General features: G+C 38.9%; 1 protein-coding gene across 11 annotated transcripts in view; it reads left to right on the forward strand.

Moving 5' to 3' along the window:
* The window catches only part of NEO1 (neogenin 1), a 217,687-nt gene that overhangs the window by 76,166 nt on the left and 114,411 nt on the right, over positions 1-27,110 (forward strand). For all 11 annotated transcript variants that reach the window (XM_030013700.1, XM_030013705.1, XM_030013706.1 and 8 more), the window contains exons 3-4: positions 11,742-12,017; positions 15,975-16,128. In XM_030013700.1, the coding sequence (XP_029869560.1) occupies positions 11,742-12,017; positions 15,975-16,128 (430 nt within the window). The remainder of the gene's footprint in view (positions 1-11,741; positions 12,018-15,974; positions 16,129-27,110) is intronic.

Here is a 27,110-nt window from a genome sequence, read left to right on the forward strand (position 1 = left end):
TTTTTAATAAGGAAAATTTAAGTTATGAAACTTGCTATGGTTGATTTCAGTGAGGTTAGTTCTTGGTAACATTCTTGAAAACATATGATATGTCTCATCATTCACAAGTACACTAGAATTAAAATGTTAAAAAATTATTAAAAACCCCTGTAACTCCTCCTTCCTTGCATATATAACACCCTATTTGGGGGGGGGGGGGGGCGGCATGGGGAAATGTCTCTAGATAATTTATAGGTTTCTGTAAAGGTGTTGCTTTTCCTTCTTTACTAGCTTCTAAAGTCAAATTCCTGGATTAGCTGCACCATCACTCTGCTCTTTTGTGACTGTTCTCAAATTGAACACATTAAAAATAAAGCAAAGAAAGGCTTCATTATGGAGAGACCTTTAAAAAACTCTCTCTGATACGATGAGCTTAATTGCTAGCAACTGTCCATGATTCAAGGGTCAGTGGTGTGATAATCCACACCTTAGCTGTTTTTCTCCAGATCCCTTTGAGCGACCTACAGTTTTATCGAATAATTTGCTAGTTACACTCCTTTTAGTGTTTCTCCTCCTTTCTGCCATATATCCTTATTGTCTCTAGACATCATCTTTTTCAGCTAGACGTTTGTATCTGTAGAAGTTCTTTCTCCTTTGTATTTATGTCTCCTGTTATGTCAGTCTTCAAGTACTCTATTTTTGAGGGGTTTCGTTGCTATTTATAGATTCTGCGTATTTCTCTGGGAAATTGTTCGGTTTATTTCCTATCTCTAAATGTCTGTTGTCAGGTACCAGCTGTCTTTGTCACTGTCTGTAGAGCTGCCTGTAAAAGTTTTTCTGATCTTTCCTTTCTTCCAGTTTCTTGATAAATTTATCATGACAGTCCTCTCTGTGCATTAATCTTCTTTGAATAGCTTGTTCACATGAGCTTTCGTAATTCATAGCCTCGCCTGGATCTAAAATTATTTAACCTGTCAAGCTCTTTTCTTTCACCAGAATACTCGGATCTTATTCTTCTTTTGATATGGCTATTGATTTTGTTTTAGAAAGAGTAATTGTGAGCCTGTACTCTTTTTTTTTTTTTTTTTTTTTTTTAAGGCAGTGTATTGATCAAGACCTGAGGTTTCTTAAATGATGGGGCAATCTGCATACCTTATCTAAAGGTCTTCTCTTGAAATCCCAGAGTGCTTTCTTCATTGTCCTCACTATTAGAATGATCTTCAACAGTACCAGATAAATTATTCCATAGTTTGCACACCCTCAGTTCATTTTTTGTGGTATTAGAAATGTCTACTTACCATGTTTCTGAGTGTCTGTATAGATGAAATTCATTGTGGCTACTGCAGCTTTTCCTGCTGCCTTGAACTGCTGCTATTGATGCTGGAGCTTTTGTGTTCTTTGGCCCCTTAATTGCAAGTCCTGTCTCTGATTTTAATGGGGCTATTATTTCACCTACTCCATTAGCCAAATTATTTTTTCTGTATTCTTGTGCCGTTTCGTGCAGCACTTTCTGAGCCTGACCTTCTGCTGTGCCATGGACTGACATCCCCCACCTCACCTCCCATTACCTTTCTTGTAGTTTATGGTTGTCATCAATGACCTCTGTATTTTTTAAGATCTTCCTTGAATCACCTTTCTTGTTCCCATTTTATTCCTGGAATAATTTATTGATACTTTCTTGATATCACCGGACTAGAATTTGGATTTGTTTGTTTAGCCTTGGTCTATTCTCTAGTCTTGCTGTTCTTCAACATATTCAATACCTTAGCAAAGATCAGTTCTTAATTTCTGATCTCTCTTGTTTCCTCCAAAGGGTTTCTGATCTACTTCCATTAAGGAAGGCTGGATTAACTTCTTGCTTAGCATTTCTTCCTTCTACATTATTAGGGTTTTTTAAAAATATACTTGAATCTTACTACGTTAGGATTTTCCATAAGTGCTTCACTCCTAACTTGAGCAGCTATACACATCCAGTTATCTTCATTAAAAATTCTGCCAGGACGCGTTCTGCAGTTGCAGAGCAACTGTCTTTCATTTTGAAGTTACCAGGCACCAGACATTCATCCTGTCTCAGAGCCAGTCTTACTCATTCATGAAATTCCTCTACTGCTTCTCCTGGAGCTGGTCAGGCTGTGAGCCTGGATCATCACTACAGACTTGGGATGTCGGAGAACATAGCAAGCATACACTCAGCTGTTTAATTTTATTATTTTATTTTTCTTTCTGGTTAGGAGCCCATACCCCAATTGTTACAATATCAGGATGTATACATCATGTCTGCTCTTTATTTCTTGGTCTGTTTGAGTACTTCATTATTCCTGGGACTTCTGTCAAAGGTAGTGTTTGGCAAAGTTGGCATCATAAAGTTATTTCTAGATGTTTGACTTGTCTCTTACTCAGTATTGTGCTGTCAGTCATGAGTCTAGTGGTTTCACCAGGATTATCTTGCTGACTTTTGTCTCATTTCTTTTCATCAAGCTTTTGTGAGAGAAGTTCATGTGGGATTATTGTGTCCTGGTTAAGGTATAAAGAGTTGTTCCAGGCTAAGCAAGGTTTCTTAACAAGTCAGGATCTCTATGTATATTTGTTTCTGTTGATGGACTGAGTTCAACAGGTACTCTGAGCTTTCTGTGGCCTGGTTCAAAATCAGAATTGATCTCTAATACAGTTCAGAATCAGAATTGATCTCTAATACTCTCTCAGATTTAATCACATCAATTTGTAAGTTTTTTTTTCTGACATCTACATGGCTGTGTTCTTATGCTGCTGTATTTCGGTTTGAGCTTTCAGGATATTAGGCTTTGCAAAGTCTACCACTGGCTTGTAAAGGACAACTCTATAAATACTTTTTGTTTAAAATAAATCCTAAGAGAAACATTTTTGTCAGGTAAAACTTCAGAATATTCTGATGTGCTTTACTAGTCCAAACACCCTCTTAAATTTGTGCGTGTGTGGTTGCTTAGTTTTGTTTTTAGTTTGTGGTTCTGTGGCAAAGCTCAGATCCAAGTTGGAGAGGGGATGATGGCAACCTCAAATTGGTGTAATCTAACCTGGTGCTCCAGGGCATGATCAATTTTCCTCTAACTTTCCCTGTAAGAAGCTTGTTTTGACAGGTGTAATTCTGTTGTTCTTTGCACAGTATTTTGTGCAATATTTTGCTGTATCTCTCAATAGTTTTCTGTATAGCTTCCCCATAGCATAGTGTCATCGGATAATTGAGCTTGGAAGGGACTTCAGGAGATCTCACATTCAGTTGCCAGTTCAAAACAGCTCTGGGGTCATACCAGGTTACTCTGTGTGTGTAATTATATGCATATAGGTACTTATGTCAATGTGCTTGTTACTGATGTGTACAATGACATCCTTTCCCTTTCCCTGTTTCTTAATTCTGATCAAGGGATAGCTTTTTAAATCTGTATATGCCATGTTAATTATGTTACCAAGGCTGTGTTTAACAAAGTCAGAAGTCTGATTACGTACTGACATTTCTCATTCGTGTTGTGTATTTCACATACTTCCTGCTTTAGTTTAGCCAACAAGGACATTTGGTAGGTTTTCCTCTCTTCATTTTATAATCCTTCTAAGAATACTCTTATCTCCCCTGACTAGTTGTCTCCTGCCCAGATTTTAGGCCAGGTTGCATTCTCTCCTGTCTAGCTTTCCTAAGCAAGGAGGAGGGGGGGGGAATTACATGATAGTTGGTGTTTCTTCATTGTAAAAAGGACTAGAAGCATCTGGCCTTATCTTAGTTCAGGTGATGCTGGACTTCTGTTCTCCATGAATGTTTTGTAATTCTGAAGCCTAATCTATTTGCTAGTGAGATTCATGAAATATGTCTTATTAACAAAATTGTATTTTAAAACGTTTCACACTTCTGCCACTCAGACAAATGATGCTGAATAATGTTCAAGCAAAGGAGAAGAAAAAGATCTGCGATAATTTAATGAAGTGTCCACAGATGGCTGGACTTATTAATTTTTAACAGGGTTCGGGTGAGAAGCTGATGCGCTAACAAAACATGCGGCATCTTTAAGATCCGCTGCTTCACTGAAGGATAACAGATGTTGTAGCTATTTTAACAATAGGGTATCATGTTTCTATACCCCTTTACCTACTTGCATTGCTAAAATCTTCACGCTTCCCAAGAGGCTATTTTAATGAAGTAGTAATAGAGTTATGGATTTGTCATAAGTTCAAATTCGATTAGGCAAACAAGAATAGGGAAAAAATTAAAGTGTCTTAAAATTATAAGCAGTTTGTGTAATCGTTCACAGTCTCTGAACAGAACAGTTTAATGCAGAAGGATTCTAAGGTGAAAGCTATAGGGTGGCAATGTCTGTAGGTGATACTGCTAAAGTTAGTTTAGACTTGGGTAAGTTACGAGAAACTTGTGTAAGAGTAACATTGGGCAACAGAGGATTTTCATAGCTGGTATACAGGAGGTAGTAGGTTTGGAAAAACTGTCAGCTACTCCTGTGTTTAACTTTTTCCATACTGCAATAGAAATAATCAGGGAAAAAAAACAGGGAAAACATTTGCTGAGCACGAGATGCCACAAAAGAGGTCTGAAACCAGCTTTGGGAAGCAGTTAATTGCATAAACATCTAATATATATGTGTGTGTGTGTGTTTAGAGCTGTTTAATGCTTATACAAAGTATTAAGTTAAATTCCAATCTGTGCAGTAGCAGTAGAGGAGACTCAGGCACATGACAAAAACACTCACAAAGACTTGATCTGACAGGCTTGTGACCATGTAGTAAAGGTACACAACCCTGCAATAGGCAGGGAAGAAGTGAATTCCTGTGCAGCCTTGGATTGCCCTAGAGATGAGGAAGTTATTCTCTTTTCTTATTTCTCTGTTGCAGTCTTGATTTGGCAAGATTGGTGCCAAAAGGTTAGTAGGATTCTAAAGAGGATTAAATGTGTGTATGGTAATAGCATCCATGTTAAATAAAACTGAGCATTACAGTGACTGCTGACAGTCAGTATTTAGAGCAGAAGGCAAGCATTTACTCTGAAGTTAGAACATTGTCATATGAGCAAGTTATTTAGTAATTGTTGATTATGGAAGGTTTTTTTTCTTTCAGCCTCCTTGAAAATGATTGGCACTGGCCATGGTCGCAGAGAGACTGCTGAACTAGATTAGCATCTGGCTCAGTGCGATGAATTCCTTCTCTTTTGGAAAGTAAAGGAGATGAAATACTGGCTCCATTGAAGGCAGCAGACTATAGCCAGAATTTTTACCATCTGTGTTTTCCAGGAGCATGGGAATTATTGCTCTTCTAGGCACATCTTTTTCAGAAATCGAGACAATGGGCTACAAATCTCAGTAACCCTTAGACTGGGAATGCCGGCTGAATGGAACAAATTTGCATTAAGTAGATTGTTCATTCACATTCCTGCCATTGCTCTGGTCTTTTGATGAGGGGAAGAGAGAGACAAAAGAGAAGGAGAAAATAGGGACAGCGTTTACACCCCCCCCCCCGCCCCCTCCTTTGCATTGTCCTAGGAGAAAACTTGAAGTTTGTGCTGCATCTAATTCCTATTGTATGCATGTGAGAATCGCACTGTTGCTTAGGTGTTATCCTACCAGTGTTTAGAGAACATTCCAAGTGGAAAATCATCCTTCCTAAATTGAGTTTATTAACCTGCATTCCTGCTAGGTCAGTAGTATTTTCCTTCAGTGTCCTAAAATCGATAGATAATGTATGTGTGCTGCCACAGAATGATTAATGTACATACAAAGATGAAAAAATTGTCTTTAATATCAGAACCCCAAAGTATCATTTATCATTATGTTCATTTAGCAAAAGATGGGGTAATATCTTCAACTGAATGCCTTGCAACATGTGGGTGAAGAGTGGGTGCTGCTTGCTCATTAGAAATGTAACTAATTTTCATTAGATATTCTTGCTCAGTCTTGTTGATTGAAGTGATTGGGAAATACAAACCACTGAGAAGAAAGTATCAATGTTTTTAAAATTTAACTTTAAAAAATAGTTTTAAATGTGTTTGTAGTTTAAATAGAAAGACTGAATTTGCTTACGTAGTAATGCATTCGAAAATGATTATAGAAAGTTAAGGAAATGCAGGCTTACAAGTTGATCAATTGATATTTTGGAGAGGAAAAGAGAAGCTCTGTAATGAGGGATTCTGGACTGGTAGGTGGAAGAGTATTTTCTAGTAGTATGCTGCTGCAGGAGGTATGCCAGCACTCTGGGACCTGTTTCTGTATTTATAAACAGGTCTCAGAATTAATAGTAATTAAGGCTTATATTTAGAACTCCTTTTGTAATGCATCATTATTGTTTTGTGGTTGTCTGTTGGCTAAAGCAAAAGGGTCCTCCTCCACAATGGAGGCTTTTAAGCAGTGCAAATTGCAAATAATCTTAGAATAAGGAAAATTACTCTTCAGGACAAAATTATAGCCTAGGTTAAAATATACATTTTAAAAACACACAGGACTATGATCAAATAAAGGCTTTACTGGCATTTAAGATGACCTGGAAAATGAACTGTAATTTCATTGCTAGTGAGTAATGAAACCATCTTAAATAAAGCCTATTTAACCTTAATGGAGCACCTGCACACAACAGAATATACAATGCCTGTCTTGTCCTAAAAGTGAATAGTACTAGTAAGGGATTTATTTTAAATTAAAGCATAGTTGAGATTATGTTAGAAATTGCAGGGCTTTAGTCTTCCTGTAATGTTCTCACTTACGCTGTAAGTTGCCGATATAGTAACTGTACAAGTGGCAGTTGTACAGGGTAAAGAGATTGCAACAGCTGAGGTGAAAACTGAAGTCACAGTGCTCATCTGACAAAACGAGGAGGTCCAGGACTCCCTTCTAGACTGGTGAAAGAATTAGAATTAGGTCTCTTAATAAAGATTTCTAATGAATTGTGAATTCAGGGGCTAGTACATTCTTCTTGAAGAATAACTGATGTAGAATCTGTGTCCAAAAAGGCAAGGGGTGATGTGATCATAGACTGATTAGTCTGATCCCAACACTGTGCCCTTTTAAAAGGGATTTTGAAGGTGAGGGTAATTAAGACAGAGGAAAATGGGAAGAAGGCTGAACTGTAACATGACTTTTGTCTGCTGTTTGCATCTGAGTTTCTTGATGAAGCAATTGATGTCTTAGAGCACTATAATATGATGGGCATGCCGCAACACAGCCTTTTGATACCCTGTCCTGTTAGAAATTATTAAAGGTCAAAATGATAGAAATTTAAATGAGAATATTGAGATTGATAAGTATCTGAGGTAATTATGAAAATTTAATGGGTTATATTGAGAGGGAGATTCTCGGAATGGAAAGATGTCTCAGAGACTGGAGTTTAGAATGATCATGTTTAACATCCTCATCAGTCATTTTGCTGTAGGAACAAAGTCTATACCTACAAAATCAGCAACTGTGGCAAATTTAGGACACCTTGTTACTCTTGCTGTGGCCTGGATGGTGTTATAGGAAGAATTAAATAATGCTATAGACTGAATAATGGTGAAACTTATTAACACACTGCGCAAAGTCAAGCAGATACAGCAACATTCTTGGTATTGTACTAAATTGGGACAGAGGGACTGGTGATTTTACGACAGAAAAGAAGGCTAGTAGGTGGATTGTAGGATTGATTGTAACCTGCCAGGGTGCAGAGAGTTAATGTGATTGTTAAATCTTTTGGGAAGACCTTTTCAATAGACACAGAGAAGCAATTCTGTTATATTTCCGTGGATGTCTGTGATCTTAAATTACAATAGGCACTTCAATTTGTCTGTTGTCACTTTGTCATTCTCCCAGTGGTGCATGGTGGGAGGGAGAGAGGTGTTGGATATCAGTTGAAGCAGAAGAGGTTCTGACTGGATTTAAGGAAGAAGTTCTTCACCGTGAAGACAGTCATGTGGTAGAATGGATTGCCCAAGAGGTTGTGCAGTCTCCATCCATGGGGATTTTTGAGATCTGACTGGACAAATCGCTGAGTAACCTGCTCTGACCTTGTAGCTGACTCTGCTCTGACTGGGTCCCTTCCTACCCAAATGATTCTGTGATTCTGAGTCTTTAAAGATGGATAGGATGGTTAGGGGAATGAGGAAAAGAAACTAAAGATTGTAGCTTCATTAAGCTGAAGGAGAGTTGAAAGAAGCTCTGATTTTTATTCCTATGAATACCTTAGAGGGAGGGAGTAATGGATAAATATCATAGATGCAAAATAATTAATACCAAAACAAGGTCAAGATCAAAGGACTAGAAGTTGGTTGCAAATACACTGGGAGGGGAAACTAGAAACTTTTTTTCTCAGAGGAATGAAGTTGTGGTAGGAGCCTCCAGATAGTATTCCAAGAGGGGTGAAAGTACGTAACGGTTGGAAAAGGACCTGTAGAAGGTTATGGAAGGAATTGCTTGACAAAAGAGAAGTGATCTATATGTTAAAAATGTAAAGTGTTAGAATTCAGTCCAGCTATTCTGAAAGATTGGGAAGGTCTCTGGTTTTGTACCCCCTCCCCAATTATATACGTGTTCTATGTTCAGTTTGTTTTCTCTCTATAGCATCAGAGGTTAGCCACAACTAGAGAGCAGGTATGCTCCTGCTTCTCATTGCATTAACATTTTTGATCTCTCACGTGGTGGCACATGATAATTTGTGGATTTTGGTCTTTTACTATAGGTCTCAAGTTTAATATAAGATGTGAAGATGGTGTTTTGTGGGTTTGCTCAAATTAATCTCTCACATAGTTGGCTTTGATTGCAGAGCACTGGAGTTGGTGCCATTGGCCTGGTTCAGACTTATTTTTCTGTGGGAGAAATAATATACAGAAGTTTTATGAAAAGTATGTATTAAAATTTGTACTTAAGTGGATGCTAATAATGAACAATTCTACAGTCCAAGTAAAGAAGTTTCTCATTCCAGTGAGAAAAGCCTGAACATGTGACATCAGATGTTGCTTCTTGCTACTTCTCCAAAGATTTCTACAAAAATTGGAGAGCGAAGATCAGACAGTTTAAAAAACAAACAAAAAACCTGTGGGATTTTCTTGAAAGTAAATGGGGATTCAAGCTGAAAATTACAGAAAGTACCATTTAACTAAGAAATACATGTTATAGATTCTTTCATAGGCAAATATAGTGAATATGGACAGAGAAAACTACAGGAGATGGAGTTTTGGCACCAGTGTATATAACTGATATGTATATAACTGATAAGCAGCATGTGGTAATATACTTCACTAGGAAGTTGAGGCACAAGAGGTAGATAACTCATCCATCCCTTTTCTGCCCATTCACGTTGAAGACCCATGCAGTATTTTTCATCTGTGGGTATCTTGCATATTTCAACATCGAGTTAAAGTCCCTGATCTGAGTGATTATTTATTATTCCTTTTTAAAGGAAGAAAGAATTGCAAAGCACTGAACTAGGTATTTAAGAAATAAATGTAAAAATATAGAAAAAATGGTGCTATGTGAGACCTTGTAAAAATATTGGGTTGAACTGTTTGGAAATGAGTTGAGTGTCTAAAACGATGTAAAAGAGTCATCTTCACAAGAGATAAATGAGAATTTTTCCAGTTAAGTCAAACTTCTGAAAATGGAAGATAATGAAGAAGGGATTTCACCCACTCTTGCTAAAAGAAGTGGAAAAGGTGAGAGCTGACTTAAACTGTCCCAGCCTCATTCATGTATAATCATGACTATGAGGCATCACCTGTGAAGAGACCTTGTGTGTGTGTTTTCTGATCTGGGGTCTTGGCTGTGTGCCGTAGCACTGAATTAGAGGTTACCAGAGCCTACTGCTTCCCAGCAAGCTCTATTCTCATGCTTGAATAATTGTATTAGGATGGTTTAATTTGTGCAACCCAGAGTCCCACTTCCCATCGTTTGTATTGAAGGCAGATAGTGTACTGACTTTAAAGAAAAAAAATCATAATGTGTACTTGAAGCTGTGCGCTACTGAGAGCGAAAGGTAAGATGTCAAGAGTACTGGTGGGCTGTTTCTATGACAATATTAGTTTTAAGTGCAAGCATTAAAAAAAAAAAAAAAAAGAAAAAAAAAGAAAATTTTACTTTGAGACTGCTGCTGCAGCAAGCAAGCTGTGCCTTGCCCCGTGCGTCAGTGTTGACCGCACAACCGTCTCTGTGCAAACTGCAAAAGGGAGAGCTGATAATATAGCTAACCACCATGGAAAAAGGAGAGTGAGGAGGCTTTTCTTTTTCCTGTCCCATGCTTTGTCCTCTTTCTTCCCCCATACTGTATTCTGTTGCCTTTATTGATAAACCATTTGTTTATACCAGTAATGGTAGAAAGGGTATTTCTGTTGGAAGAGCTGATACTTCCCTGTTATGGGAAGTTGTTGTGCAAAATACTTGTGGTGGGTTGACCTTGGCTGGCTGCTGGCTGCCCACCCAGCTGCTCTCTCACTCCGCTCCTCAACAGGATGGAGGGGGAGAAAAGAAGGTTAAAAAGTTTGTGGACCAAGACAGGGAGATCACTCGCCAGTTATTGTAATGGGCAAAACAACCTTGACTTGGGGAAAAATTACATTTAATTTCTTGCCAATGAAAATAAATTGGGTGGTAAGAAAACAGAGGCATAAACGAAGACATCTCTCCCTGCCCTCTTCCCATTTCTCAGGCTCAACTTCCCGCCTTCTGCCGATTCTTCTGCCTCCTGCTCCAGCCTGGTCTCCCCAGGGCAGCACCCGGAGCTGCCCTTCCTCCTCTCCCTCCTCCTGCTCTGACCTGCCTGTTGCAGGGCTGTTTCTCACGCTTTCCTCGCTGCTGTGCAGTGGTTTCCCCTTTCTTGGATATACTTTCACAGAGGTGCCACCAGCTTCGCTAGCCGGCTCAGCTGTGGCCTCTGTGGGGCTGCTGTGGAAACGGCTGGAACCAGTGGCAACCGTGTCCGACATGGGGAGTCCCCAGCCTCTTCTCACAGAGGCCACCTTGGCAGCTCCCCCACTGCCAACACCAGGACATGGCCACCCAAAACAAATGTGAAGCCATTCAGTGGACTTCGGGTATTTCTGGAGAACATTTTTTACTCAAAAGGCAACACGTTTGTTGTGCAGTGCTGCTGGGTCAGCATGGCGGTGGTCACTTTGTGTTGTGGAGAAACTCGGTTCTCAGGTACACTAATGTGAGAAAGAGAAATATTTGCATATGAACAAACGCAATTTTTACCTTATGGCACTATATGTAAGGCTTTTTGCAGCTGTAGGTGGTAAATTAAGATGTCGTGTAGACTGTAAACTTGAGAGTGGAAGGCATACAAGAACTCCTCTCTTTGTGAGTACTAGAGGGTATCTGCGTTCCACTGCAAGTGAATCAGTAGCTCTTAGAGAATATGGTTCAAACTATTTATTTGGATGTAACAGGCAGAGAGACTATCTTGATTTTTGCCACTTCTGTGCTATATACTCATTAAGGATAGCAGCAACACTGGAGAAGCGAGCAGAGGTTACTTGCATGTCTCCTCCCATTTTTGAGGACTCAAAAGACTTCTGTTTTGTTGTCAACATTTGCTTGTTTCTAAAACTACTTTTGTTTTGAAATCAGTACTTTTATTACTGGTTTTATTTGCCTTTATGCCAGCTATATGTAGCATTGGGCTATCGAATGTTAGGGTTTTTAAAGAGTTGGAGAGCAGCTTAATTTTTTTAAAAACTATGTTCATGAATCTTGGCTTGGACTTCAAAGTTTGGTGTCATCTTCAGAATACCTCTAACTTGTTACTTTTTAAACTTTTGTATTTCCTATTTGCAGGCCTTCCCAGGTTCACCAGTCAGCCAGAATCATCATCTGTCTATAAAGGAAACAGTGCAATCCTTAACTGTGAAGTCAATGTTGACCTTGCACCATTTGTGAGGTGGGAGCAGGATCGCCAGCCAGTCTTTCTGGATGATCGTGTATTTAAATTACCAAGTGGAGCTCTAATTATTAGTAATGCTACTGATCTGGATGGAGGACTCTATCGCTGCATCATTGAAAGTGGTGGGACCCCCAAATACAGTGACGAAGCAGAGCTCAAAATTATTCCAGGTATTGATCTGTTTTTCTTTTAAAAAAAATTAGTAATTAAAACATTAGTCAAGCAATAGGACGAAAAAACCTAACAAGAATACTTACGAAGGGGAACACGTGAGAATCTTGCTGTGTTGCATTTTTGCGTATTTTAAGTTGAACTAAGCGTAATGTGTGTTGTGGAAGCTGGTGGTTGGGTTTGTTTTGGTTTTGGTTTTTTTTCTGTGTAGCTTAAAATGAGTGCAGGCACTTAAGCTAAAGGATTTTGGCCCTTGGGAAGACTAACCTATATCTTGCAGTTGGGAAACAGAAAAGCAAAATCAGTTATCGGTGTTGCAGCCCTTTGCAATGGTTGGAGATAGGCTGGAGACACACGCATACTTTTTTTTGCTGTATTTAACGGTTTAGCTTTTAAGGGCTTTTTGGGAAGGACTTCTTCGAAAAAGTCACTAGTAATACACTTCCATTGTGACATGTTACAAAGAGGGAGCTGACTGTTTCTTTGAGTATAAAAGTTTGGGGACTTCTAAGTTTCTCAAGCTTGAATCCCGTGTTTAAAATACTGTTGAAGTTTCCAAAAGAAATTGGTGCTTAGTCCCTTGCTCTTAGGATGCTTAAGCTGAGGCACTTTTAATTGTCCCAATATTTAGGAATTTCTGTTTCTTTGAACATTGGACCCTTTTGGGAACTCTCCAGACCCCAAAAGGGGGGATGACTTTTTATTTTGAAAGGTTTAGCTATGCCTGTTGTTCTGAAATGTTTAGATTTTTTTTTTTGGTAAGAACAAAAGTCCAGTCCTCATGTAAACTGTTTCTACCTTTAGTGTGTTCTGTTTCACATGACACTATTGCACAGAGCTGTGTGTCACCAGATGTTCTAACACAAAGTTTTGAAAATTGATCAATAATGAGACAGGAATGTGAATCTCACTTTCCCAAACTAGGGAAATACGAGCTGTGCTTTGTATGGGTTTTCATAATTATTTCCAGAATTTTATGCTGTCTCTTCTGAATTAGTCTTCATGTTGGAATTCTGATTCAAGTTTTACTTCTTGGAGATCTGCCAGAGGGGGTTGCTGAGTTTCGATCTTTGGAGGCTTTTAGGGCTAGGCTGAGCAATGTCATGGTTGGCCTGACCTAGCGTTGGCAACCGGTGGGACGTCAAGCAGGTGGTGGCATCTTCAGAGGTCCCTTTCAGTGAATATTTCTGTTTCTCATGACTCTGTCACTTTTCTACTTAAAATGCTAAAATATACTTTAAAATACCGCAATTTTACAATTGCAGTTCTCTTTTAAAGTTGAGGTTATTTGCTAGGCTTTGGAAATTAATCATGTTTGAAGTAGGATTTTGTTTCATTAAGTTCTTTAGCCTTTCTGAAAAGAAAGCCTTATCTTTTCTTCAACTAAGGATATAGTTTTTGAAGAATAGCACTTTTGGAAAAGATGCTTAATTGAATTATTTTAGTTTGGTTTGCCTTCTGTTTCTACAGCCCCTCAAATGAATGCTTAAGACTTCTCTGATTTTTGTCGATTGAAGCTTTCCTGATTAAACCTCTATATTTTGTTGATCCTTTGAATTCTTTTGATTCCAGATATAGTTTACTTGCTTTTGTAATGTTTTGCTGAAGGTGACTAAATATAACTCTGTTAGGGAATACGAAAAATGCTGTTTCATTGCTCAGTCATGAGTCTGAACATGTTGATAGTGAAGTTTTGTGAAAATCCCTCCCAGCAGGCATATTTTTTTTTTTTTTTTTTTTTTTTTTTTTTTTTTTAAAGTGGGATTAAACTGTTGCACAGGAAGTGTGCTCAATCTTGAGTGGCCCCATAATTGATTGTGTGGTCTGAGATGTATTTGAAAGAAGGATTTGAATTAATCTGTTCTTCACTTGTTTTATTCCATTTTTAAATCGTTATCTGATGTGCGCCTGACAGCAACCCCACTGCTCTGCTTCTGAATCCTTGAAATACACCCAACACACACTTGCATCACACAGATTTGCATCCACAGACAGTGTTCTACTTTTTCTGATAGGGAGCTTCCTTAGAGCATTCAGTCTGCCTTTCATCTGCCGCTGAGCAAGCAGGAGGATACATTTCTGAGCTCTGCTACTTGGTGGCAGGTGCTTTCATAGATAGGAATGCAAAGAAAAAAAAAATCGCTTAATTTCTCAATCCAGTTTCTGCTAATGTGAGAACTGAATTCGTTTTTGTGAGCTTGGAGCATTAATGAGTTCTGTCTCCAGTGAATCATACCAGCTCCTCTCCCTAGTGTAATGATTGCTTGCTGGCAATGTGTTATATCCATTTTTTGCAACTTGGCTTGCTCCATATGCCACTCCAGGTCACTCTCACTGTGTTACCCGCCTGTTCACACATGGTCTTATTTCTGGCACAAGCAGACTAGTTCCCTCTAACAGGGAACGTGGGCAGAACTGCTATGATAGTTTGTGTGTGGGCCTGAGACAGATGGTGTGATCCAGGATTGCTCTAAGTTTGGCTCCTTCTGCCTAGGACAATTCTGAAACATGATTTCCATCCGGCCTGCTTCTCTCGAATACCCTGCAACCTCATCGTGTTATACCTTAGAGCACGTGCATGCCCTTAGCTTAGTGCTGTAAACGCTTGGTTATTGTTTTTAGCACTTTGAGCTGAAGAACACCAAACCCAACAACTTTCAGAAATTCCTGCAAGTATCATGTAGGTCCCAGGTGAGACAGGGGCCAAATACTGTGTGTGATAGGCACAGAATGGCCTTCAGTGAGCAAAAGTAGTGTAGGTACAGGATAGTTTGCCCCCACTGAGGGGACCAAAAATAGCTTGTCCGATCCTGGAGCTTGCTTGTCATCAAACTTGTCAGCGCACATCCGAGTATTGAGAATACAGCACTTAATGCAGCATAAAGACTGGGGTTTTTGAGCAGTTGGCAGAAAGAGTTATGATAACTAACACAGCAGAAATGCTGTAGCTGGTATGTAGGAACTCATTTCCTCTAATTATGGTGCAAGGCATGTGCTGAAGTTAATGCAGAGAAAAAGGGTACAAACTGCATCTTTTGTCCAGGTGTAACTGAGGCCCCTTCATGAGTTGGTCACAGTTCTAGTTAAAATTGATTTTAGAACCTTTTTCCTAAGGTTACATTTTGAAGAGTCATGGATATTTTTAGGAAAGTAGAAAAATAGCCTTTTGTTCTGAATATTTACTTGTGGTAGTTTAGTTCAGTGTAGATTGCTGGACAGCCTTTATTGGTGGGTATGTTTTCAATTCTCTCAGTCAAAATGGCCTTTTCCTGTAGTAAAAGAGTGTGTAAATATGCACTTTGCTTGTGCTTGTTTTTAAGGGGGTGGGGAAGAAAAAAGAAACAAAATCCTCTCCAGCCCAATTCAAAGCAAAATCAAAACTACTTCAGAGGATTCACTGTTTCCATAAGGATGGAAAACCATGGTGGATTTTTTTTAGGATAAAGGTTGTGTTACTTCAGTGTGCAAGTTGCCTAGTTATTTTATTTCCCTTAGGGTTGACTCTCTACTGCAGTAGTTTCATTTTCCAGTGCATAAAAGCACTTTCTCAAGCAGCTACCCGAGGAAGTCAGGAGATTGCCCAAGGTTGGCTAGACAAAGTCGAACCTATACCTGTCTTTACTAAATCTCTATTAGCTGGTGGAATTTCCAGTTTCAGGGCTGTAGCTTTTAGCTGAAATTGTTTCCCAGGGAGTTTGAAGCGTCAGAATCCCAATGGTGGCAAATCAGTTTGCGTGTCTGGAGGAAACGGTAAAGAGTTGTTCACATGGGAGGCTGAGAGAGTCTCTTACAGGAAACTGTTTATGTAGGTAAGATAATGATTGAATGCTGTGAAGATGCAGAAAAGAAATTAGATGTTTCATTTGTGTTGGTTTTTTGTTTTTGTTTTTTTTAAATATGATCACCTTCTGATTTTGCATCTGGTAACAACTTTGTCATTTACAAAATATTTGCAGATCCCGAGGTGCCACAGAACTTGATGTTTGTGAGGCAGCCCTCTTCACTTACTAAAGTTAGTGGGCAAAGTGCAGTTTTTCCATGCGTTGCTGTAGGATTTCCAACTCCATATGTCAGGTGGACAAGAAATGAAGAAGAGCTTACCACAGAAGGGTGAGTAATGGCTAACATATATATTTTTATATAACAGTAGGAATCCAGCCAGAGTTATGATTTTAGATTAGCACACAACTTGCTTTCTACTTAATTTTAAACCAGGGGAACAGAAGCTAGTTTTCAAATGCTGAAGGTCTTCTAGACTGAATGTTATGACAGGTAAGGTAGTTCATGAGACTTGTGGAACAATCTCATAGTATTTTTTATTGCAGACATCTGAAACCACGAAATCTTATTTGAAGCAGGAAGGTTATTAAGAATATATTACTTTTAGATTGCCACTGGAGTAAAAGAAGCAATTGCGGGAATAAGGACACTGCAGAAAAGCTAAGATGTCTTCATATTGGCATATTACGCGTATGAAGCCCTGCACTCACATTACTCTTTCTGCAATGAAAATGTCCAGTATGCATCTAAATGTTCCATAAAAATTTAAGAATAACTGTTTAAAGCAGGATTTCATAATTTCTCATTAAAACAGAATATTAAAATGTTAGGCATGATTGAAAAAAAAAAAGGTGGGCTTTCAGGAATGCATTAAGTGAAAACTATTATACATTGTCATTGCTGGTGTATTCATTCAAAATAATGTAGAAAAATATGTGTAAGAATGCAGAACAAATCTTATGAAGAAAATTTTTTTCCATCTAATGAACATACTTATTAGAACAAGGAAATTACAGATACTTGAATGTCTTCTTAATGTCCCTCAAAATCGGTGGTGAGATTAATGTAGAAATAAGATAATCATGAAACAACGAGAGGTAAAGTTATATTGTGGCATGGCTGACACAGAAAGCGGCTAGAGGAATATGCAAGTCTCTCTACAGTACCAGTGATAGTAATATATCTCTTTTTTTGTCAACTCTTAAATTAAAAAAATCCCAGGGCTTGTAATTTGAACTGTCTTTATCTGGAAAGTGCAAGCTTCTGTGGGTAATGACTAACAGTTCTAATACCACTGAGAAATTGTGTTGATGTCAGTCTGATGACACGTGATTTAAATTAATTTTTTTGGTAAATATAAGGAATCATTCATGTACGGAGGATGGTACAGACTCATTAGAGTTGCACAATCAAATGTGGTGAAATGTCAGAATAAATGTGCCTGGTAAGATCTTACTTTGTTTTTCTTGTATGTAAAATGATGTCATGTCATGTCTTTATAAATTTTTGCTGCGCCGCCCCATCCTTCTCTAGGTTATGTCACATTCAGTGCACAAGGAGGTAAAAGGTTACTTACTAAAGAGCTCTCCTTTTTATTTTCTTCTCATTTTTTGACATAGAGCCCAAATTTTCAAATCCTGCTCTCAATCCAGTGCTGTTAATTCCCTTATGAGCTTTTCTATGCAGGTTGTCACAATAAGTTCTGAGGGCTTCACAAATATTTTTTTTTTTCTTTCCAAAATTCAAAGTGAGAAATTTTATTGGAGAGCTGAGGCATAACAATTTGAACCGCTTATCACCTGTTTTTTCAGAACGTTTAGCACTAGTTTTTAGCATTATGTTCCTTTGTTAGAAGAACAGATTCCGGTTGGCTTAAGCTGTAAGTACAAATCCTTCTGTGAACTGCGTGTCAGGTTGCTGGTATGGGGAGTCAGAAGAGTGCTTCCTCTGTGCTGTCACCAGCTCTTTGCTTGAAGCCACTTTTTCTTGAGCATCTTTCCATCATCACATGGACACTGTGTAGTAAGGCAGAAGCAGGAGCCACAAGGCTGTCAGTTTTCCCAAACGTCATTTTACTGAACACTTCTCTACTCCTGCAACAAATGAGCTATGTGCATTCTCTGCGAAGCCCAAGGGAAGCCTCTCGTGAAACTAAAAGCTGCAGGTGCCTGTACGTTCTTGGAATCTGCTTGTTGTCATGTCCTCTGGATATGTTTTCACAAAGGAGGATAAAGTTGAAAAGACAAAGAAATATTCCTCTTCTATTTGAAATAAATATTTTCTTCTGCTCTAAGATAGAACCAAAAAGGAGTGAATAAGGGTTTTAAACAATGAAAATTTTATTTCTTTTGACTTACTATTACTTACAGAACCTTTCTGGTCTGGCTGAAGATGAGTGAGTAAAGTTACCTTGCTGATGAAATTGATTTTTAAAGATTTTTAATTTTTTTTTTCTTGTTACAACACTTAGGTTTTTTTTTTTTCTTACAGTGAAATGTGTGCTCATTGTAGAGTTTACTTTTAAGGTAGGTAAAGGAAAAAATTTGTGTGGTTTTTTTTTTTCTTTCCACTCTGTAGGAGTAAGCTTCCTTCATTGTTCATTAAAGTGATCAAAGTGCCAAAACTCTTAAGTCTGCTACTCATGACTATGACTTAACAGAGAATAGATTCAAACAGCAGACGATAAAAAGTTCTTAAACTCCATTTACCTCAACAGCTGTCGTATTATTCTTTTGAATAGAATAACTGGAAAATCTCTAGCTAAAAATTAAGATTCTTTGTTGGAGTAAAGCCTGCAGTTAGACTGTTGCAAAATAGGTACCTTAGCTTGTTATGCATGGTCTTGTGATTTAATTTGTAATTAAATTAAATTTAATTTGTATTAAAATCCCCTTTTGATATAAAAGTAAGACTTTTTTTTCTTATTAGCATGGCTTTTCTTTATCCCAAGAAAGAACTGATCCTTCTCATCAGGACAGGTTTTACTGTACCTTCTGCCTGGGAAAAGCTCTTAAATCATGGTTTTTGTTTATACACACACACTGCAGACATTAAGATACATGTATGTAGGTATACACACATGTATATACCAATGTGTTGATACATGTCTCTGTGTGTTCATGTATGGGGTTAGGAAACAAAACTGGGATAGCATGGTCAGGTATGTCCCCATTTTTTCCCCCCTGTTAAATGGTTTAGGCACACAACCTTATTTTTACTTTTGTCTTTTTAACCATGGCAATTCATCTAATATAGAAAGTTAAATGTTTTCCTTTGAAGCTGTATTGCAAAGGAGGATGTGTGTAGGAGCCTGTATTTATAGGAAAAATAGATTATTTTTAACGATTGGGAGTGGTGGGGTTTTGGAATTAAATATTTGTTATAAGACCTGAAAAAATGGAAGGTGTTTAATTTCGATGGAATATTTGTCGAAGACTGCAATAAGATTTATGTTAATGGATAAATATGAGTAAACTTTAATGATGGCAGTCTTGGCACTTGTTCAAACAAGCAGCCTGTAATGCGATACGTTGTGAAATTAGTTTGCTGTGATAAAATATTTTCCAAACCAATTTGAGTGAAAGAGAAGGAAGCTTTGAGTGTTGAGCGAGAAGCTGCTTAAGTTAATGCAATGCTAAAAGTTTCCATTGTAGTAAAACTGTTAGAACTTCAAGGAGACCTTTCAGAACTTGTTAAAGATTTTAAAGAAATATAAACGATAGTTAGACTGCTGACTTTTTGGTTCCTCATAAAGAAGTCCATTAAAGACTATGAAATACCCAGGACTTGGGGAAGTCTCAGTCCTCAGAAGCTGAAGAGTAAGAGACTGTTTGGAGGAAGGGTCTCTCTATGCTTGCATCATCCATATGCCCTTCTCTAGGCATTGCTGTCTGGCTTTGGTCTGCTCCTTTCAGGCCATTCTTACTGTATTTACAATTTCAGAGATAAAAAACAATCACAAAGTTGAAAATCATACCCGATAACCTGTCATGGGAAAAACATTTGACTTGTGATGAAAGTTTTTTGTTGAATTGGCTTACTAGTCAAGCTAGTAATCTTGATAATATGTAATAATTTTCTCAAAACTACATTCTTTGAAGAGAAAGGAAAAGGCTAGAACCCTGTTCTAGGTTTATGGTGCTTGTAGCTCCAAACTAGAGCTTCAAAATACAAAGCAAGCCTTGAAGCTCATATGTATTCATGTGTGCATAATCTTGTGATACAGGGTATACTGCTCGTAGTTCTTTAGGATGGGCACTACGAATGCACACCCACCCCGTCATACCTGTGGTTCAGCAATGCGAATATGCATTCTACTTTTTCAGCTGGATTTCCTCCATAAATTCAGAATGAGTAATATTTTTGCCAGGAATGTAGAAAATACTGAGAGAAATGGAAGGAACTGGGGAAAGCCACTGAAGTGTAAAGCTATTTGAATAAATCTTATGTCCTTTACAGAAAACTTTCTAAAGTAAAATCTACTGTATTGTCAATATTACCTGATATAAAAGACTGTAATGAAAAAGTTTTATACAGGTTGAATAGTTTTTAAGATTTTGCCAACTTTGAGCCTTTCATACTTTTTTTTTTTTTGAAATGTTTTGTCTGGCTAAGGATCCTACTGTGTGAGGGACTGTTTTTTAGCACATGAAGGAATAATTTTGTGCTTTTGATGATTCTGAAGTTGAAAAGTGAGGTTTCAGGTGAGGTGGCTGCTAAGATGGATATTCAGAGCTTGGGAGGCGGGCACAGAGTTTCAAATGTTTGGAAGATGATGTTCTGCTTTGAAACCTTTCCAGTGTGTGGATCAGTATGTGCTCAAACAGCATATATTGTGTATCTTGATTGATATTTGGACACTTACATGGAAGAAATCACAAATGCATGTGCCACAAATTCTTCAAAAAGCTACAGTAAATGAGATGGTTAATCTGAAAATAAACAGTTGAAAGGACCCTGAACAATAACATTATATTTTAATAAGGCTATTGAAGCACAGCTAAATCTTCGGCGTTCTGGGGCTGTTGAATTTAGCGAAATTTTATGTCCTTGAAAGATGCCTACAGAAAACTGTAACATGGTTGTATGGTTAATAATTTTCTAAAGTGAGGAGATTGCAAAGCTGAGGTTGCATGTGTGGCATTAATTTTATGCTGTTGCTGTATGCGTTCAAATATGATCACATACATATTCTTAATGCAGGGTTTTTTTCCTTAATAGTTAACACAAATGTGTGATATTTTTAATTATTACATACTACTGTTTGCAAGGTACTCTGATTTGTATTAAGTGAATTACACTTGCCCAACTTAGTAAAGGTTAAACATAGCAGAGTAATTATGGAGATTTTTCTCGTAGTACATTCCAGAAAATAATCTAATTTACTGTCTAATTTTATCTGCTCTACTTTACCAAGACTGCAAATAGATTATAAAATGTTTTGGGAATAGTAATTTAAAAGGCGGGGGGGGAGCCAAAACCTCAGGGTATAACTGGCTGTTTGAATACAGTAAATTAATAAAGGCTTACTGTATTTTGTGATAATGAAACACAAAAAAGCATGTGAGTTAAGTGTCCAGAGTAGCTCAAGTAATTGTATATTGTGAGTGTGTAACTGAGGGCTGTATGGAATGCATATAAAAGGCTCAAATTTGATTTTTCCTGTTCCCTGACATTTGAATGATCAATCTTTGTTGCTTTTAATGACACTTTAAATTATGTTATCACTTGTATATTAAGCTGATTCTTTGTCTCCAGTGTCTGAAATCTGATTGCTTCACTCTTTTGTGGAAATGCTTCATTGTTCTTACAAGATTAAGATGTTTTTACTTTATTACAAAAGCATTTTTGCTTTAAGCCCAGAATTCTTCCACAGCCAATGCATACAGAAGGAATCACCAAGAAGTCTGACAGATTAATTGTTTCCTTCCATGTTTTTAACAGCGGTGAACTTGTATTGGATCACATATTGGTAAACTCTGGACTCAACTCTAGATTTTCTTGAGTAAAATGATCAAATAGAATAAAAGCATAGCACACAATTTAGATGGCTGAAAACTATATAACCTTGTTTCTTGATAAAAAGGACAATTCATGTAAATGCTACCGTGTTGCAAGTAGTTTGTGAGATCTTATGCAACAAATTTTTGTTGCTTAATGTGACAGCGTCTAGTAAGGTTTAATAGTTTTAGTAACATCTTAATTGCTGGTTAGTAACCATGATAGTCTGCTGCATCACGATGCACATTACTTTGCTTTTTCAGCAGCTGGTTATGGGAAAAAGAACATCATAAGGGACGTGTTGCTTTTAGATGGATAATTACGGAAATTGGTAGATATCCAGAAGAAGGCAGTATTTGTCATCAAAATTACACTAACAGTCTCTATAGCCTTTTATCATTCCTTTGCAATTGTTTTAGTCTCAGTGCTCTCATACAGTCACTTCTTTCTCCACAGCCTTCCTTCTTGTTTTCTATGCTGTCATTGATATATCTAGCACATTTACCAATTGGCTCCATTTATTTCTGCATTCATTTTACCCTCAACAGATTATATGCTACTTGGATTAATTTAAGTCACTGCGAATGCTAGAACAAATAATCAAAGAAGCTATTTTACATGATAAAAGGAAATACAAAACTGTATATGTGAATGTGTCAAGGTCCAGACTTGTCTTACTCATTTATTTTTTTTTTTAGGCGTGGTTTTAGTGCAGGCTTAACATGTCTAACGTGCCATTTTCACAAATAAGCTTCAGTGACGTTGTTTCTGTTCACCTTGAGAATGTTTGAAAAGCTCTTCTGTGTTTGTGGACTGTTGGTGTCCAGATGCAGACAGAGAGTTCCAAGAATCGGGCACAGCATCGTTTTCATAGATCTTTTTAGATGGTCGTAGAGCTTTCTTAGATGGGCTAACTTCAACAAACTTGTGTGGTTTAAATCTAATGAATTTACCCGGGTAGAATACAGGTGAATAGATGTATTGGGTTTGTGTGGCAAGGTTTTGGTAGTGGCGGGGGGGGGGAGCGTTACAGGGGTGGCTTCTGTGAGAAGCTGCTGGAAGCTTCCCCTGTGTCCGATGGAGCCAATACCAGCTAGCTCCAAGATGGACCCATCGCCGGCCAAGGCCAAGCCAATCAGCAATAGTGGTAGCGCCTCTGGGATAATGTATTTAAGAAGGAAAAAAAGTTGCGGGAGACACAGAAATGGCAGCCAGAGAGAGGAGTGAGAACATGCAAGAGAAACAACCCTGCAGACCCCCAGCTCAGTGAAGAAGGAGGCGGCAGCAGCGCTCCAGGTGCCGGAGCAGAGATTCCCCTGAAGCCCATGGTGATGAAGACCACGGTGAGGCAGGCTGTCCCCCTGCAGCCCAGGGAGGTCCACGGTGGAGCAGATCTCCACCTGCAGCCCGGGAAGGACCCCACGCCGGAGCAGGGGGATGCCCGAAGGAGGCTGTGACCCCGTGGGAAGTCTGTGCCGGAGCAGGCTCCTGGCAGGACCTGTGGCCCCGTGGAGAGAGGAGCCCACGCTGGAGCAGGTTTGCTGGCAGGACTTGTGACCCCGTGGGGGACCCATGCCGGAGCAGTCTGTGCCTGAAGGACTGCAGCCCGCGGAAAGGACCCATGTTGGAGAAGTTTGTAGAGCACTGTCTCCTCTGGGAGAGACCCCACGTTGGGGCAGGGGAAGAATGTGAGGAGTCCGAGTCCTCTGCCTGAGGAGGAAGGAGCAGTAGAAACAACGTCTGATGAACAGACCGCAACCCCCATTCCCTGTCCCCTGTGCCACTGGCAGGGGGTAGGCAGAGAAAATCAGGAGTGAAGCTGTGCCTGGGAAGAAGGGAGGGGTGAGGGGAAGGTGTTTTAAGATTTGGTTTTATTTCTCATTACCCTACTCTCATTTGCTTGGTAATAAATTAATTTTCCCCAAGTAAAGTCTGTTTTGCCCATGACGGTAACTGGTGAGTGATCTCTCCCTGTCCTTATCTCGACCCACGAGCCTTTCATTATATTTTCTCTCCCCTGCCCAGCCGAGGAGGGCAGTGATAGAGCAGCTTTGGTGGGCACCTGGCATCCAGCCAGGGTCAACCCAGCACACCTTTTTACCTACCCTGTATCAGTTGCTTCAGTAAAATGATTGTATTTCAACAACTGAAGCTGTGCTGCACCACTCTTGAAGCTCTGGTCAGTAAGAGCCATCAACCTTTCAGCACCCTGGGCCCAATACACATGCTCTCCCCGCAGACCTTTATTTCACTTGGAGAACTGCCTTTGAGATTATGAGGGGTTTCGCTACTTACTAAGTCCCCCCAAGGTGAGCTTGTCCGTATTGCTCTACAGCAAGAGGCAAGTACACTTTTTAAACTATTTTAAGTAGGTCTTTGAGCTAATATTATGCTTTATGTCTAAATTTAACAGCATAAATCTATATGCATGGTACCCTCTATCTCCAACTGAGGCAAATTAAAATTGTATCCTAAAGTTCTCATGCTGTGGAGACTTCTGGATGGATACTAGCAGTCTAGTAAACTCACCAAAACAAGTACTTGTATATTTTTGTGACATCTGTGTCTGATAGAAGCTGTTGAGTCAAATTCACAGGTTGTTTTCTTCTGAATCAGTGAAGTGAACGTCATTACAGTGCTTTCTTCGGAGCTCTCAAGACACAAGGCAGCTAGCGGTGTTGTATTCCCACAAACCTCTCTGTTTTACTATATTAAAAATGTATTGTTTAGCCCACATGAAAAATCCTTGCAGTGACTATACACATTTCATAAGTTTAATTCCTTTGTCAGAGCCGTACTGTGCCACAAAACTAATACCCATGTAAAAGACGCTTCTCCACCCGTTTCTTAAAATAATGTCCCGAGAACCCAGGAAAGCTAGACACAGATAAGAAGGATTAAAATCAATTTTTGGCACAAAAAAAAAAAAAATCTCAATTTTGATTAGCGACTCAGTTTTCACAGAAAATTTACTTAATATTGGCATCATTAACATCTAACGGTGATACTCAAAACACTTTTCAAGCAAAGGATACATCAAAGGGCTACACCATTGACTAATGTTTGGATAAACACCACCAAGAACGCACAGCTACATTTCCATGTAACTTGTCCATATCCCAGTATTTTTGCAGTGTTCCAGAATAATATTTTAACTGTTTAATCTCAGACATGAACAAAGTAAATTTTTGATGTTTAAGTCATATGTGAAATCAATTGTTTTGACAGAAATATAATTTGAACATATTTACTTCTTAGAGGCTTTTCTGCATTTGTCTTTGGGGTAACGAAATTCACTTAGCTCTCACAGTATATGTATTTTTCTTGCCAAGAAGTAAAGCTCAGGATTTATATCTCTGTATAAATCTACAAAGTAGCTTTTCACCATGAAAATGTTTCCAATGCAAGCGTGAATTAAGAACAATAACCACCTAGAAACACTGACACAACAGATTACAAAAAGCTCTGTCTTTGATAGCCATCACATTAGAAGTAGTAGTTTAAGTTCTTAGTCTTTCTAGAATTTACCACCACTAAAAACTGTTATCATTTTGATACAACCATTAGCCAAAGCTGGTATCAGAGAGGCATGGCAGGGCAAGAGTCGCTTCGGGTATAAGGCAATTAGATGCAATCCTGCTCCGCAGTGCCCATACTTACAGAAAGACATTTAATTTCTCCAGCAAATAAAGCTGCATAAATTCAGCCCTCATCTCTTCCCACACCACAAGACGAGTGTGCTGGGCCACGTGTAAATTACTCCTCCTCATCCTGGGCAGGAAAATCTGGCAGGACCTGTGGCCCCGTGGAGAGGAGCCCACGCTGGAGCAGGTTTGCTGGCAGGACTTGTGACCCCGTGGGGGACCCACGCTGGAGCAGTGTGCTCCTGAAGGACTGCAGCCCGTGGAAGGGACCCATGCTGGAGCAGTTCGTGAAGAACTGCGGCCCGTGGGAAGGGCCCACGTTGGAGAAGTTCGTGGAGGACTGTCTCCCATGGGAGGGACCCCACGCTGGAGCAGGGGAAGAGTGTGATGAGTCCTGCCCCTGAGGAGGATGAAGCGGCAGAAATAATATGTGATGAACTGACTGTAAACCCCACTCCCCGTCCCCCTGCGCCACTGTGGGGGGTAGGTAGAGGATCTGGGAGTGAAGCTGTGCGTGGGAAGAAGGGAGGGGTGGAGGGAAGGTGTTTTAAGATTTGGTTTTATTTCTCATTACCCTATTATGGTTGATTGGTCATAAATTGAGTTAATTTTCCCCAAGTTGAGTTTGGTTTGCCCGTGACAGTAATTGGTGAGTGATCTCTCCTGTCCTTATCTCGACCCATGAGCCCTTTGTTATATTTTCTCTCCCTTGTCCAGCTGAGGAGAGGGGAGTGATAGAATGGCTTTGGTGGGCACCTGGCATCCAGCCAGGGTCAACCCACCAGAATAGAATAGGAGAAAGTGGGAGAAGTGGGGAGGGGAAGGCAATACAGTTTTGGCAGCTCCTGTTCACGTTTTCTTTGTACAGATTTTTCTTGCTTGGGATAGGAGACGGATCATCCTTCACTATCTTTGATTACCACTAAAGCTCCTATTTTTTTCTATGTATTAATTTTTCATCTGATCCATGATAGGAGGCTTCTGCCTTTTTTTGGCTGCTATGACAATAAAATACATATCAAAATACTCCAAGATATATCTTACCTTCTTACTTTCTGTTCTTGAACCACTGTCAAGCGGTTCCAAAAGAGTTTAATGACAAACTTCTCACTGTTTTCCTCTTAGCTAGAACTTGTTTGCAGTGGTGTCCACATAATCCTCTACTATTTCTTCAAGCATTCCTCTTTCTAAAGCTCCTGACACATTTTTTCAAACTTAGTTATATCTTCACTCAAATTCCCTGCACTTCTTACAAAACAAACTTTTTGTAGTTGTCTTGTTACTAGATCATGGAAGTAGAATGCCTTTCCTCATAGTATAGCTGGATAGGACATTTCCCTGGATGCATTTAAGACTGCTTGCTTTCACTTAATTCCAATAATGACTTTGTTTGCTCTGCTTTTTAATGTACTGAATCAGCAATTTGATCAACAATTACAGTAGCATCATAAATCAGTATTAATGTGGCAGTTAGGCAAGTCAAAAGTCTCTGTGTCCTAACAATTTACCTTTCTAAGCAGGTAGGAGCATTGGTTTTACTAACGTAATTCTAGTAAAATTTCAAATGGAGAAAGCAATTAAGTTGATTTTGGTACATTGGCCACTCCACAGAGACCAAAAAAGTTTATTGTTGTAATGTGCTATTCAGATAATATTTTGAAAGAATTC

This window comes from Aquila chrysaetos, chromosome 5 (assembly GCF_900496995.4).
Source record: "Aquila chrysaetos chrysaetos chromosome 5, bAquChr1.4, whole genome shotgun sequence".
NCBI classification, from domain to species: domain Eukaryota; kingdom Metazoa; phylum Chordata; class Aves; order Accipitriformes; family Accipitridae; genus Aquila; species Aquila chrysaetos.